The sequence below is a fragment of the Taudactylus pleione genome, unplaced genomic scaffold, assembly GCF_031769625.1.
Source record: "Taudactylus pleione unplaced genomic scaffold, aTauple2 ptg000446l, whole genome shotgun sequence".
NCBI lineage: Eukaryota > Metazoa > Chordata > Amphibia > Anura > Myobatrachidae > Taudactylus > Taudactylus pleione.
In genome coordinates this window covers 1,557,484-1,570,924 of record NW_028284848.1, presented here as the reverse complement: position 1 = coordinate 1,570,924, position 13,441 = coordinate 1,557,484, and the positions used below count along the sequence as shown (strand labels likewise).

General features: G+C 44.2%; 1 protein-coding gene across 4 annotated transcripts in view; it reads left to right on the top strand.

The window, feature by feature from the left end:
• ARHGAP12 (Rho GTPase activating protein 12) overlaps positions 1 to 13,441 on the top strand; it is a 104,339-nt gene that overhangs the window by 10,647 nt on the left and 80,251 nt on the right. For all 4 annotated transcript variants that reach the window (XM_088447962.1, XM_088447960.1, XM_088447961.1 and 1 more), the window contains exon 2: positions 1,647 to 2,350. In XM_088447962.1, the coding sequence (XP_088304088.1) occupies positions 1,712 to 2,350 (639 nt within the window). In that variant the 5' untranslated portion in view covers positions 1,647 to 1,711. The remainder of the gene's footprint in view (positions 1 to 1,646; positions 2,351 to 13,441) is intronic.

Below are 13,441 nucleotides of genomic sequence, written 5' to 3'. Positions count from 1 at the left end.
GAAAGTTTAATAATCTCTCCCATGGTCACAGGTTTTTATTCTAATTTTTTTTTATTTTGTTACTTGTTGAACTTTTATCTTTTTTTTTTTATTTTTTTTTTGTATTGCTTAGTTTGTGTATTTCTGTGCATTTTCTGCATTTTTACATTGTCCTTGGATGTAAGGAGAAGCACGTTTTATAGACTATCAGCACAAATGATTTATTATCTCCGTTATGAGCCTGTACATCACAGTACCATTGCTTTGTTTTACCCTTCAGCACATTGGCTGTAGTTCAGTAGATATATTTTTTTTGTGGTTAATACACCTGTATATAAAAAGCTGCAAAATAGATAGCTATCATCGTGGTCATAGATCATCTACAGAGGGTGATTAACGTAAGGCTGACAAAGCCATGTTCCCTGCTTTCACCAGTGTTTGCTGAGGTACAGGACATTTATAAATGTAAGAAAGAGGAGGATTTTTATTAGACAGGGCAAGACATAAATTTCATTGTGCCCCAATCTGGGTGTTTACCTTTTCCAGCTTCTTGTTCCTGTCCATTAGCACAAACCAGCAAGGACCTGCTGTCTAATTCTATGTTGCAAGGTCCTGTTTTATACAGGATCACTTTGGCCTCAATTGAATTCAACGCGAATTGAATAGCGCCGGGAAGGAGCTCCCGGAGCTAATCAATTTAGCGCACTGTTATGTTGGAGAATGCCCGTTCTCCCGCTTTAAACATGGTGTATAGTCGTGAGAACCGTCATTCTCCGACTTAAGTGCCTACCTTGATGCTGTTTCCGCTGCGCTAAGTGCAGAAAACAGCATCACGCCAGGAGTTTTGTCGGATTTCTGCTCACACCCCAGAGGGAAGGGGGCCAGTGTTGTTGCTCATTTACTTTAATTTCTAAAATGACCATATGGGATTGCCACTGATGAAACCACACTTTTCCATCTCGCTGGCTTCAGTAATTATCTGCAGTTAGAGCCATTCTCCGCTTAATTTACATGTGGGTTTTTTTTCTTTTTTCCCCCAAAACTTTTTTGCCTAGATTTTACATATAAGTGACAGGCCATAGTACTATGTACTTTTCATAATGCCTTGAGTCTACTGTCCTACAATGTCCAGCACTAAAAAATTTTTTTAATTGAGGCAATTTGCAACACAATCCTATCAATAGTTCCTCTATGATTTAGTACGCAGCTTTTCTGTTATATCTTCTGGAAAATGTGTTGCTACTACACGTTGTTCTGTTTGAAGGTACTCTTAAGGAGCCCATACAGATAAGGCCCCGATTCCCCATTCTGCTGATCCGCCAGCTTATCAGGGAAAATTAACATGTAAAAAATCCCAGACTTGCCAATTCCAGTCATTTTTGGGTCTGGATAGGGGAGTTGAGATTTTTCAGATTTGCTAGATGTATGGGCCCCTTTTAGTTATTTCATTTTTTTGCTGAAGAGCGGTTTATACTGATCTTAAAGACACAAGTCGACAACATACAGAGTACAGAGCAGGCAGTCATTTGTTTGGCTGGATGTGTGTTCACAAGTGTCTCCCCCAGTGTAGGCGATAGTTTAATAATTTTTATTGATCTCCTAGGTTGTTGTTTTCTGTTTGGGAGATATTTATGCCTTTTCCTTTTTTCTATTGTTTTTCTCCATAGAATTTTCAGTGCAAGCTGGCATAATGCTCACCGTTCTTCTAAGGAGGTGATTAGTGTAACTGACAATGGCTGACAAGAGTGCTAGGCCGTTGCCTGGACCGTTGTTCATCGAGGTGGAATATGATTATGAATATGAGTATAAGAACAAGAAGATTGTTATTAAGCAGGGGGAGAAGTATATTTTGATGAAAAAGTCAAATGAAGACTGGTGGCAGGTGAAAAAGGATGAAAACTCCAAACCGTTGTACGTTCCAGCCCAGTATGTAAAAGAAGTTGGCAGAAAGGCATTGATGCCACCTATTAAACAGGGCATTCTGCCCAATAGTCCTCTGAAGGTTATGCAAGGGCTGCAGAGGTCCACCGAGAATGTAAATAAATCTCCAGAGCTTTCTAGTTTTGGGAAAACCACTACAATTCGAGATGCCAATCAGAACTTTGGACCAAGCAGTAGCCCCGGACAGACGAGAGGACTGACTCTAGATCTTGTACATAACAATGGCAAGTTGGGTACTGATTTGCATTCACCAAAGGCCACTAGCAGGAGCCCCTCAGCCATGCATGTTCCTGGTTCGGAGCTGATGGAAATAGAAAAGACTAGCTTTACAAACGACCACTCTGATTCAGCTGGGGAAAACTCAGAAAAACTTCTAGCCGATTCGGAATCTGGAGACGAGCTAAGCAGCAGTTCTACAGAACAACTGCAGGTAGGATCACTCTTTCTTTATATGGTTCTACTGTTTAAGGTACTGTTGCTGGGGATGGTTCTAGATAATCTTTTTTGGAACTGCCTCAGTTTACTTTATATCAGTTGCAGCACAGATGGATTAATTTGTTAATGTGTAATCCCATTTAGCTGGTGTGAACAGCCATAGTAGTTCTGGGGCAGTAGTAATTTATGGCAGGACTGTTGAAATACCAGGAAAGAGGTAGCCCCTAAATCACTGCTAGTGCCTAACTTTTGGGAGTCATTTTTAATGGTCAATGGAGGTATTCCTACTCTGACTCCTTGCTGTCACCTAGATTTTACTGGCTTAAGAATGTTACATTATTTAATCCACACTGTTTTCCTGAACTGTGCCGCTGTGAACACCTTGCTACCAACCCCTGCCATCGTGTTATGACCCGATATTGCCTTTGTAAGATTTGCATCGCTGCATAAAGCCTGGTCTACCTCCATGGAAGCATTTGGGGGTCTATTTACTAAGTCTTGGTTGGAGATAAAGTGAACGGAAATAAAGTCCCAACCAATCAGTGTCTAACTGCCATGTCACAGGCTGTGTTTGAAAATTGACAATTAGGAGCTGATTGGTTGGGTCTTTATCTCCATTCACTTCATCTCCATCCAAGGTTTAGCAAGTAGACCCCTTGGTTTCTGATTGTGTTTGAGCCAGTGGTACCCAAACTCTGCGTCGCGGCACCCTGGGGTGCCTCGGGACACTTGCAGGGGTGCCTCAGGTTGGTTGTCCAACACCAAATCAAATTCTTTATGGTCAATGTAATGTAAATATGTGGACAGACAGAAGCGCAAATCTGTCCCCATCACATAACTGACCCTAAGGATGACAGGTAGCACAATTTAATTTGCTTTACTACTTCACTACATTTTTTTCTGAATTTCTCAATAACAAACTTTTGGATAAGGGGCGCCGTGAAAACCATGTTGATACTCTAGGGTGCCGTGATTCTAAAAAAGTGCGCAAACCATGGGTTCCCAAAATCTGCTTACTACATCATGTTATGTGACTGTGGTTGTCATGGTAATCGCATGACAAGTGACAAAAGAGCAGTTGAGTAGCTTTAATGCAATGAAGAAAAACAAGCAACTCCTTTGATTGTCTAACAGGTGACCTGAGTTAATTCTGATAAAGGTGAACAAAATAAAAAATATTAAGGGGACGATTCAAATGGCTGTCAGTGCCGGTTGCCCAACTGAGCATTCAATTGTTGCACCGTTTGGGCACGAACAGCCGCCGGCTCCGGCATTTCGGCCTACCCCCTCCTGAGGAGGCGAGCAGAAATGTATGAAGAGTCCATGGATTGGGCGCACAGAATGGGAGTTTGGGCGCTCCAGTCTGGACTTTAGACCAGTTTAGCCGTTTTACACGGCTAAGCCTGGTCTAATTGGACAAACTAGCGCGATAATTATTGGGTGTCCAAAACAATTGAATTGCAACATTGGGCATCCATTAACTACCACAACTTAAACAATTGAATTGCCCCCTAAGAATAAGTAAAGTGTTGGGATAGTTTCTTTCTTTTTATGCACTGGCATCTTCTAGCTGCATTTAGACCACAGTTGTGTTAGAAGTAATCCAGGCCAAGAAGCATGGCCTTGTCCACTGTGACTACCTACATGTGATGCCAAATTGTTGGCAGTCACAATATTATTGAAAAGCAGTATGTGTACCCTGGAACACAGGCGCCTTTATGTCATCATTGAAAAATGTTATACAAGCCGGCACTACAATTGTACACATGATAGTAAATCATTATGTTTGCAATTGTAGTGACAGCGCACATAAAACGTACACTTTCACACTTGTCGTCATAATGGTGTCTGAGTTCTGGTGTCCCCATACTGCTTGTTGACATTGTGATCATTGACAAGGCTCATGGACTAAGCTCTGCATGTGACAGCTGTATTTTGCTTTTAAGTGAAGCTTTTAAACCTTTTGTCTTTGTCCCCCACCACTTTTGGTTACATTTTTTATGTAGGATAGGTTTGTCTTGTGCTGCGCTTCTGTGTCCTAGATAAACTAGATTCATCCTCTTCAAGCTGACTCAACAATATTTCAGAGCTGTTTGTTGCTAAGATAAACTATCTTTTTTGTCTTGGGAGGGGGGGGGGGTGAGAGAGATGTGATCATACTATTATTTTGTATCCTGAAATTCTAATTTATAAAAACTAAAGGCCTTGTTTTTAGTGAATACAATCTGCGCCCACTCTATCATGACCACATTCCTGTGTATGCTGTGGCTGAAACTTCTCTTTATTGCTTTTCTTTTTTTATATGAAATCTAGCTCTTTAGCATGTATTCTGTTCTTGGCTAGAGTTGCAAGTACACCAATAGACTGACTACAATTAAGTTACCAGTAAAATATAATGATCATTCTATAGTTTTACAGTAAAATACAACTCAATTGAAATTAACATGGGTTGTGCTACATTTTAAAGAGGTGCCAGTTATGTGTGTATACATATGTATGCATGTACTTCAGCCGCAAGAGCATTAATTAGGTCAGGCGATAGGACCTTGCTCAGAGTGTTCCAATTCATCCCAAAGGTGTTTGTGGTATTGAGGTCAGGCCAATGACGGGACATTGTTGCAGACGCGAATTAAGTCCTGTTTAAGCGCTCATATGGGTACGTTTTTGGTAATTTCTGCTCACTAGCATAGAGAGCTGCGAGTAGAAATGCTTAGGTCTGGCGCGCACAACTGCCGGCGCTGACAATGGAATTGCTCTGTCGAGTGCCATGCAGTGGATGCCGGCGCGCAACACACTTCAATTTCCCCCCATAGAGGTGAGGAATATATAGACCGAGAGAGAGAGACCTTACTCTGTGCACTGGGGCACTACCATGCTGGAACAGGAGAGGGGCTTCCCCAAACTGTTGATACAATTTTATTAATTGTCTTCGTATGCTGTAGTATTAAGATTTTCCTTCACTGTAATTAAGGAGCCCAGACCAAAGCACGAAAAACAGCCACAGACCTTTGCTTCTACTACACTAAGTTGGCAGCACATTTTGGCATTCAAGCTTTCTCCTAGTATCTACCAAACCCAAATTTGTCTGTTAGAATGCCAAATGGTAAAGCGTGATTTTTCACTCCAGGGTACACGTTTCTACTGCTCCAGAGTCCAATGTCGGTGTGCTTTACACCACTCCAGCCTACGTTTGTTATAAGGGTCCTACTTTGATGCATTTGGCTAGAGATTCCTAGGACACTGCTTTTCCTATGTATCTAATTATCACCTGAATGTCCCACCCTGCCATTACAAAAACATTGTCAGGTACTGCTGGGGTTACTAGTACCCCAGGTTGAGACCCACAGCCCTAAAACAATAAAGAATGTTCTCAGATTCAACTTGGAAAATATTGGTGAGGGGGGGAAAAAAAAGACCGGGCAGAATTCAATTGTTTCCAGCCCCCTTCGCGCCCGATAGAGCTATTCAATTGTTGCTCCTGTCTGGTGCGATCAGCTGCCAGTGCACCATTTCAGCTCGCACCCTCGGGGAATGTGAGCTGAGATGTGTGAAAAGTGACCTGTTTTGGCGCCCAAACAGCACTTTTCGCTATCGCGCCCAGCACTCGGTCGGGGGTAGCTGTTTTACAAGGCTAAACCCGACCTCATTGGACGCGATAATCTAATCAATTGAGTCTCGCCCCACAATCTCCTGTCACTTTAGACGGGAGATCGGGCGTGAGAAAACAATTTCATTCTGCCCCTATTGAAGTCCACATAGTTTTTACCTGTGATGTTTGGGGGATGATTAAGGTATCAGTGGTATACGTTCTCTGTGACTGAGGAGTAGCCATTATTCTTTTAGTACACTTCAATAGTTAATACACATTGAATTGCATTATCCCATATGAGATGTAGTTATTAGACCGCCGGACGAGATACCGGCGGTCTAAATGCTGATGATTCAAGCCCGACATGGGACTAAAGATAGGCGTCGAAATACTGACACCTATCTTAATCCCGATGCTGGAATCCTGAAGGACACCATCCCGAAGAAGGCAAGTCCGGGGTGTCTTAGGACTTAGCCACGTTGGGGGGGCTTTAGGTTTAGGCACCTCCCCCGGGGGGGTTAGGCTAGGGGAAGGGGGGTTATGTGCCACTGGGGGGAGGTTAAGTTTAGGCATTCCGGGGGGGACTTGGGGTTAGGCACCACCAAGGAAGGGTTAGGGTTTGGGAGAGGGGAGGGTTAGGATACTTACCAGTCGGCATTGGGATCTCCTTCTGTCAGGCTTCCACAGTCCCCGAACAGCAACTGGTATTTCAATCCCATTCCTCCCATATAACCTACTACACAATATTACAGTCTTCTGTTTTGGACACAACTTGTAGTGTTTTCAGACAGTATGTTAGTTAAGTTTACAAATCAGAATAGTACCTAGTGCACTGCTTAAAAGTATTCAACAGGTCGTGCTTTACTTCAGCCTACGTTAGCTATTATGCATTGTGGTCAGGGATTTTGAGGCTTGCGTGCAGCTACTTGGTCATGGAAACCCAATGCACAATCTTCCTGTTGAGCAGTTCTTGTGCTGACCGTTGAGTCCATAGGTGGTATGGAACTTTGTAGTCAGTGTTGCAACCAAGAACAAACCCATTTACCTCCTTCAGCACTCGGCCGTCCCATTCTGTGAGCTTGTGTGGCTGTACTCATCTTGGAGCTGAGCTGTTATTCCACCTAGATGTTTTCACTTCACAATAACTGCACAGGTGACTGGGGCAGTAAATGGACAAAGTGACTCTTTTTACAAGCTGTCATCCTATGACCAGGCCATGTTGAAAGTCAATGATCCCTTCAGTGTCTCCCATTCTACTGCTCATGTTTGGCTGTGGAGATTGCATGGCTGTTGGCTTCGTTTAATGATGCGGTTTGCAATGTGTGTGGACTGAATGAGCTGCAGTGTAGAGATTCTAGTAATGCAACCCCCCCCAGTACATGGCATGTAATGAACATTTTAGGTGACAGAGATGTCCTTCAGGTATTATTGAGAAATACATCCGTTTTGTAGAAATAACACCAGAACTGGCAAAGGGCGCTGAAGACTTGTCCATATAGTATACACTAACTTTATATTCTACACATTTATAGCAGTCCCCTGCAGGTTGTCTGCTCTTTCTTGTTTGTATAATGTAAAACACATTACCGAGACCTTCGCTTGTCTCTCCCGCGGCTTTCTGTTTTTCTCATCAGCAGCAACCCCACTCCTATGTTATCTTCTGCCCCCCTTCGTTCTCTCTTCTCCCTTCTCCTTTTCTTTCTTCTGATGGAAATAAATGTGCTTTTTATTTTCACAGAGTTAAGACGCATTTAAAATGTGTAAATATTTTATGCTCTTTTTGTCAAGGCCAATAACTGTTACTTGATGCTTTAAAGCTTTTTGTAATGTAATTTAATCCTCTTTGCCAAAAGGAAGAAAAAAGTAACCCGCAGTAATGGGTTAGGAGTTTAGTCAAGCCACTGGCTGCAGTGCATTTAAACTCTTCTCAGTTGTGCTCATCCAGTTACATCATTCATCTTGCCCCTTGTATGTCACTTTCCACTTGTTGCTTACACATTGCGAGCCCTTACCATCAAAGTGCCTCAGATGTCTCCGGCGCCTGGTGAATTGTTCAGCTGCGTTATCTTGAATGTTGATTCATCTCACAAAAAGAGTTTCGCTGTGAGTCAGTCATTAATCTGTACCCTGTGTGTTTGAAACACACTTTCGCCATCCTTCTTTGTAGATTTTTTTAAACTCTAAAAGCCCTGGCACTGATATGTGGGAAAGAAGAGAGTTATGCATTAGGTTACACGTTTAAGGAACTGATGTGTTTTCTGCGTGTTTGCCTAAAAAAATTAAAGTGGCAATTTAGGTATAAGGCAAAATCAATCTTGTAACTAATTGCTGCTTCAAATTTAGAGGTAAATGTGCAGAAAACACCATGGCTTCTTATACTCGGAATCTATTACATAATCCCCCCCCCCCCCTCATGTTAATTTATATATTAACTGTTCTTAAAGCCTATTAATCGTGCTTTGGTGCTGTAGTTGCAGAGTTCTTTTTATGTGATCCCCCTTATCGACTTGGTTCTGGGGGAAGTGGTCTAAGAACATTGTAATGTTTCCTTTTAAAAGCAGTGTTAATCAGTGTTGTACAATCCTTTTTTCTGGCCACACCTGATTATTTACATGTGAAGGTGTGCAAAGGCACTCCCTCAACAGTCAGAGAGATCTTCGCATGAGTTCTGGACATTTCTTGTCTGTAAGCGATACGCCTTAACACAAGTCTTGTCCTTTAAAAATTAAGGGAAATTTTTTTTTAAGTTGTCTAATATTTTGTCCCTAAAGCATCTCTTAATTTCCACCCAGAGTACCTGTCATTTGTACCCACATTTGCAAAGCAATACATAAATATATAATTGCTATTACTGTAGAGAAAATATTTAGGCGCGGCTATTTATAAAAGCAATAAATGTGATCAAAGCAGTTGTTTTAAAAAAAAAATAGACACAAGAATAGAATGAATAATTAATCATATATATATTTCTCTCATATTACAGTATGTGAAAAATGTTAAATTAAAAATAAAACTATAATCCACATCTGCTTTCTTATACAGGGATAGACTTCTTCATTTTGTTAATATGGACCTACTTCGATGCATTGGGCTAGAGATCCCAAGGACCCTGCTTTTCCTATGTGTCTAATCACCTGGAATGTCACACCCTGTAATTGCAAAAACATTTTCAGACTCCCCTGAATATCAGTGAGTACCCCTAGGCCCTGGGGGGGCACTACTACCCCAGGTTGAGACCCACTGTACTAGAGTAATAGTGTTTTCATATTTAACTCGGAAAATCTTGGTGAGGGAAAAAGAGACCTAGTTAGACTTTTCGAAGTCCATATAGTTTTCACCTGTGATGTTCAGGGGGTGATTAAGGTATCAGTGGTATACGTTCTCTGTGACTGAGGAGTAGCCATTATTCTCTTAGAACACTTCTTAGAACACTTCTAAGGTTACTACGCATTGAATTGCATTATCACATATAGCCTACTACACAATATCGCAGTCTGCTGTTGTGGACACAAGTTGTAGCATTTTAAGACAGTGGGCGGAATTCAATTGATTACGCGGTCCGGATCTCCCGTCTAAAGTGACAGGAGATCGCGGGCCGCTATTCAATTGATGCAGTTTTTGGCACTGATCGCGCCCACAGAGGTCAGGTTTAGCCGTGTAAAGCTGCTAAACCCGACCAAAGTGCTGGGCGCGACCGCGAAAAGTGATGTTTGGGCGCCCAAACATGTCACTTTTTCTCACATTTCAGCGCTCATCCACCTGGGACTGCGAGCTGAAATGTAGCGCTGGCAGCTGATCACACCCGACAGGAGCAAGAATTGAATAGCTCCGCCGGGCGCGATAGGGGCTGGAATCAATTGAATTCCGCCCAGTATGTTAGTTTTAGTTTATAAATAAATCGGAATATTGGCTAGTGCACTGCTTAAACGTTTTCCACAGATTGTCTTCTAGACACAAGGAGCTGGTTCTGAGTCTGATAGTTCTGCGTGCATTAGCATAAGGGTAGTAAATCTGGCTTTCGCGACTGCCCGCTCATACAGCTACTTTGCATTTATCTCCGGATCAGCCCCAAAGCTTGTATGTGTAGGGTATCTTCTGTAGATGTCAAACAAGCTGTCCATATAGACCAACCGTGGCTACTGGATCATTCCAAGTCATCCATTGATGGGAGTCCATGTGTAGGCCCACACTTTGGCTGGGCAGCTGGCGTACACGTGGGCCGTTATAGTGCTGCTGGAAGAGTTCTCTCCTCCTATAGTAATGTTATTTGCATTTATGGCCAGGTCCAATAATGAGTTGATTGTTTTCATTTTAATCTGCTCATTCTCCGGCTACATGTTCTTTTTGATGTCCAGGAGGGTAGAGTTCAAGTCACTGGCCTATACTGTATCGTGATTGTTACAGGTAAAGAGCAGAAGAGCTAGATATTCAGTTTGGATAGGTGTTCTATTAAATAAGCTTACTACATAACATTCACTTTATAGAACTGTGCATAGTTAATGGTACAGAACGGGATGCCGACGGTCTAAATGCTGACCGTCAGCATCCTGACTGTCTAATCCCTTCAAGTGTCTAACGACCGGCGTCGAAATCCCGATGCCTGTCATTAGACCTACGCCGGGAGCCCGACACCCGGCTTACCGATCAAAGGTAAGCCGGGAGCTGACAGCCGTGGGGGGAGGGAGGAGGGTTAGGTTAGGGGCTCCTGGGGGGGACTTAGGGTTAGGCACCCCCTCCCCCGGGAGGTTAGGCTTAGGCTAGGGCAGGGTTGGCCAACCAGTCGGAGGCAAAGAGCCAAAAAATATATGTAGTCAATCGAAAGAGCAGATGTCATGTAGGCGCGTGGGCAAAAAAGGGGTGCGGCCTATCTGTCACAAGGCCACGCCCCATTTTTGTGCGCACACCTTTGGTATGACATTTGCAGGAGCATGACCTTGTGTCAAACCCCCGTTTTTAGTCACGCTGGGGGCGAGCCCAGGGCATTAAAAATAAACATTTTACATAATCTTCCCAATATACATTTTTCACTGTTGAAGTGATAGAAAAAGCAAGAGCAATATAGAAAACATTGAAATAGCCACGTTCGCATAAAATACATATTGAAATCCAGAACCACATAAAATACATTGAGAATGCCAGTGCCCATTACGCTGTACCCCCTGTAGTTGTGCCCAATATGCAAATGTCCTCTGTAGTTATGCCCCTTCTGCAATGCCCCCAGTAGTTGTGCCCATTAATCAATGCCCCCAGTAGTTGTGCTCCTTCTGCAATGCCCCCTGTAGCTGTGCACCTTCTGCAATGCCCCCTGTAGCTGTGCGCATTAAGCAATGCCCCCAGTAGTTGTGGCCCTTATGCAATGCCCCTGTAGCTGTGCCCCTTAAGCAATGCCCCATTAGTTGTGGCCCTTAAGCAATGCCCCATTAGTTGTGGCCCTTAAGCAAAGCCCCCTGTACTGTGCTCATTATGCAATGCCCCCAGTAGTTGCCCCTTCTGCAATGCCCCCTGTAGCGGTGCCCACTAAGCATTGGCCCCCAATAGTTGTGCCCCTTCTGCACTGTCCCCTGTAGCTGTGCCCATTAAGCAATGCCCCCTGTAGCAGTTCCCCCTCCTGCAATGCTCCCTGTAGTCGTGCCCCCAGCACTAGCTCCACCCCCCCTATGAAGAATCTCATCTTTGTGCTGGCACCGCTCCACGGCGTCAGAGCTCCCGATTCCCACCGCATCGTCGCTGCTGCTTCTTCTGCCGCCTGCTGGATCTAAATGGATCCAGCAGATGCGCGGGCTCCTCCCCATCGCGGGTGACGTCACCCGCGCACTGCATTACTGGGAACGCTGGCCTCTGAAGCGATCAGAGGCTTCTTTAGCGTTCCCAATAACAATGGGGGTCTGCCGAGCCGCATTAGAAGCTCAGAAGAGCCTCTTGCTCGAGAGCCGCGGATTGGCTACCGCTGGGCTAGGGGAAGGGGTGGGGGGTTAGACTTGGGCACCCCCGGGGGGAGGTTAGGGTTGGGCACCCCCCCGTGAGACCTGGGTTCTGTATGGAATCAGTATGATTTACCGCAGCCTAACTCTATGTGAGACGTCCCACACCTGTTGAATACAGTTGTGTGTGTGTGTGTGATTCTGGGCCTAGGATGTTCACCCTCTGTTTAAAAGGGTATGCAATCGGGAAGCCGACTGCCTAAATACCGGCAGCCGGCTTCCCGACTGTCATATCCCAGCAAGGGTGAAATGCTGGGCGTCTAGATGTAGACGCCCGCATTTCCCCGAAGCCGGGAGACCGGCGCCCGGCATCCCGATCGTAGTGATGCCAGGCGCCGCGAGCGGACAGCCGCGGGGGGGGGGGGGGAGGGTTAGGTTTAGGGCTCCCGGGGGGAACTTGGGGTTAGGCACCCCCCGGGAGGGTTAGGGTTAGGCTAGGGGGAGGGTTAGGGTTAGGCACCCCCGGGGGGGACTTTGGGTTAGGCACCCCGTCCGTGGGACTTAGGTTTAGGCAGCGGGGAAGGGGGTGGTTAGGGTTAGGCACTTGGGGGGGAAGTTAGGGTTAGGCACTCCTAAGGAGGGTTAGGGTTAGGGGGGTTAGGTTAGTAGATACTCACCTATCCACGATCGGGATTTCCAGCACTGTCGGGCTTCCGCTGCAACGAAATCTGCTCATGTCGGGCTGCCGCTGACGGGAATCGTATTTCACACCTATTCCGTTTAAAAGCTGTGCTTTTGTGTTTATGGCAGGAGCCAAAGCAAGATACCCAATTGCCTATCTATTATACAAATGTTACTTAGAATTGTCTGTAGCAACAGCAGGAGATGATGGTAATTGCAACATTTTGTCAGTATGGTAAATGTGTGACACTGTACTACATCAGACATCTCACATGATCCTTTGAGCTGCAGTGTGCAGTTTCTCTACCTGATCCACTGGATTATACTGGAGTCATGTGAGATATCATCTGCATTTGTGCTCCTGGAATTGTCAGCAGTTGGTAAATACAACCCTTAACCCCTTTAGAGCCTACTGGTGAATCAATGTGTTTATTTTTTGTCTCTCTGCTGCCAGGTGCTTACTACTTTGTAACGTGCTATAAATTTCAGATTAATTACTAAACTAGTTATAGATACAACAAGCGTTGTCAAGAATGACATGGTCATTTCACTCCTGTGCCCTTTGGAAAATCCAGTAAAGATTTTTACTAATCAGGTGCCCTTTAACCTTTAGGTCTCATCCTAAATAAAGGTTCCCAATGGCTTTTTTGCTTGTTAGACTATTGTGGGTTACTCAGTAATACAATTTTAATATTCTGTACCTATAGCAAATTCTCAATTCTCCCTTCCGGAGTGAAAACGCACCATAAATGTCTGAAAACATGATTATTTGAGAATAAAGGACACTGTAAGGGCCTGGTCACACAGGTGAAGATGCCAGTGTAGGTTTCCATGATTTTCTCTGTATAACTTGTGTGTGCTATAATCATATCAACGTCTTCACATTTAGGGCTGT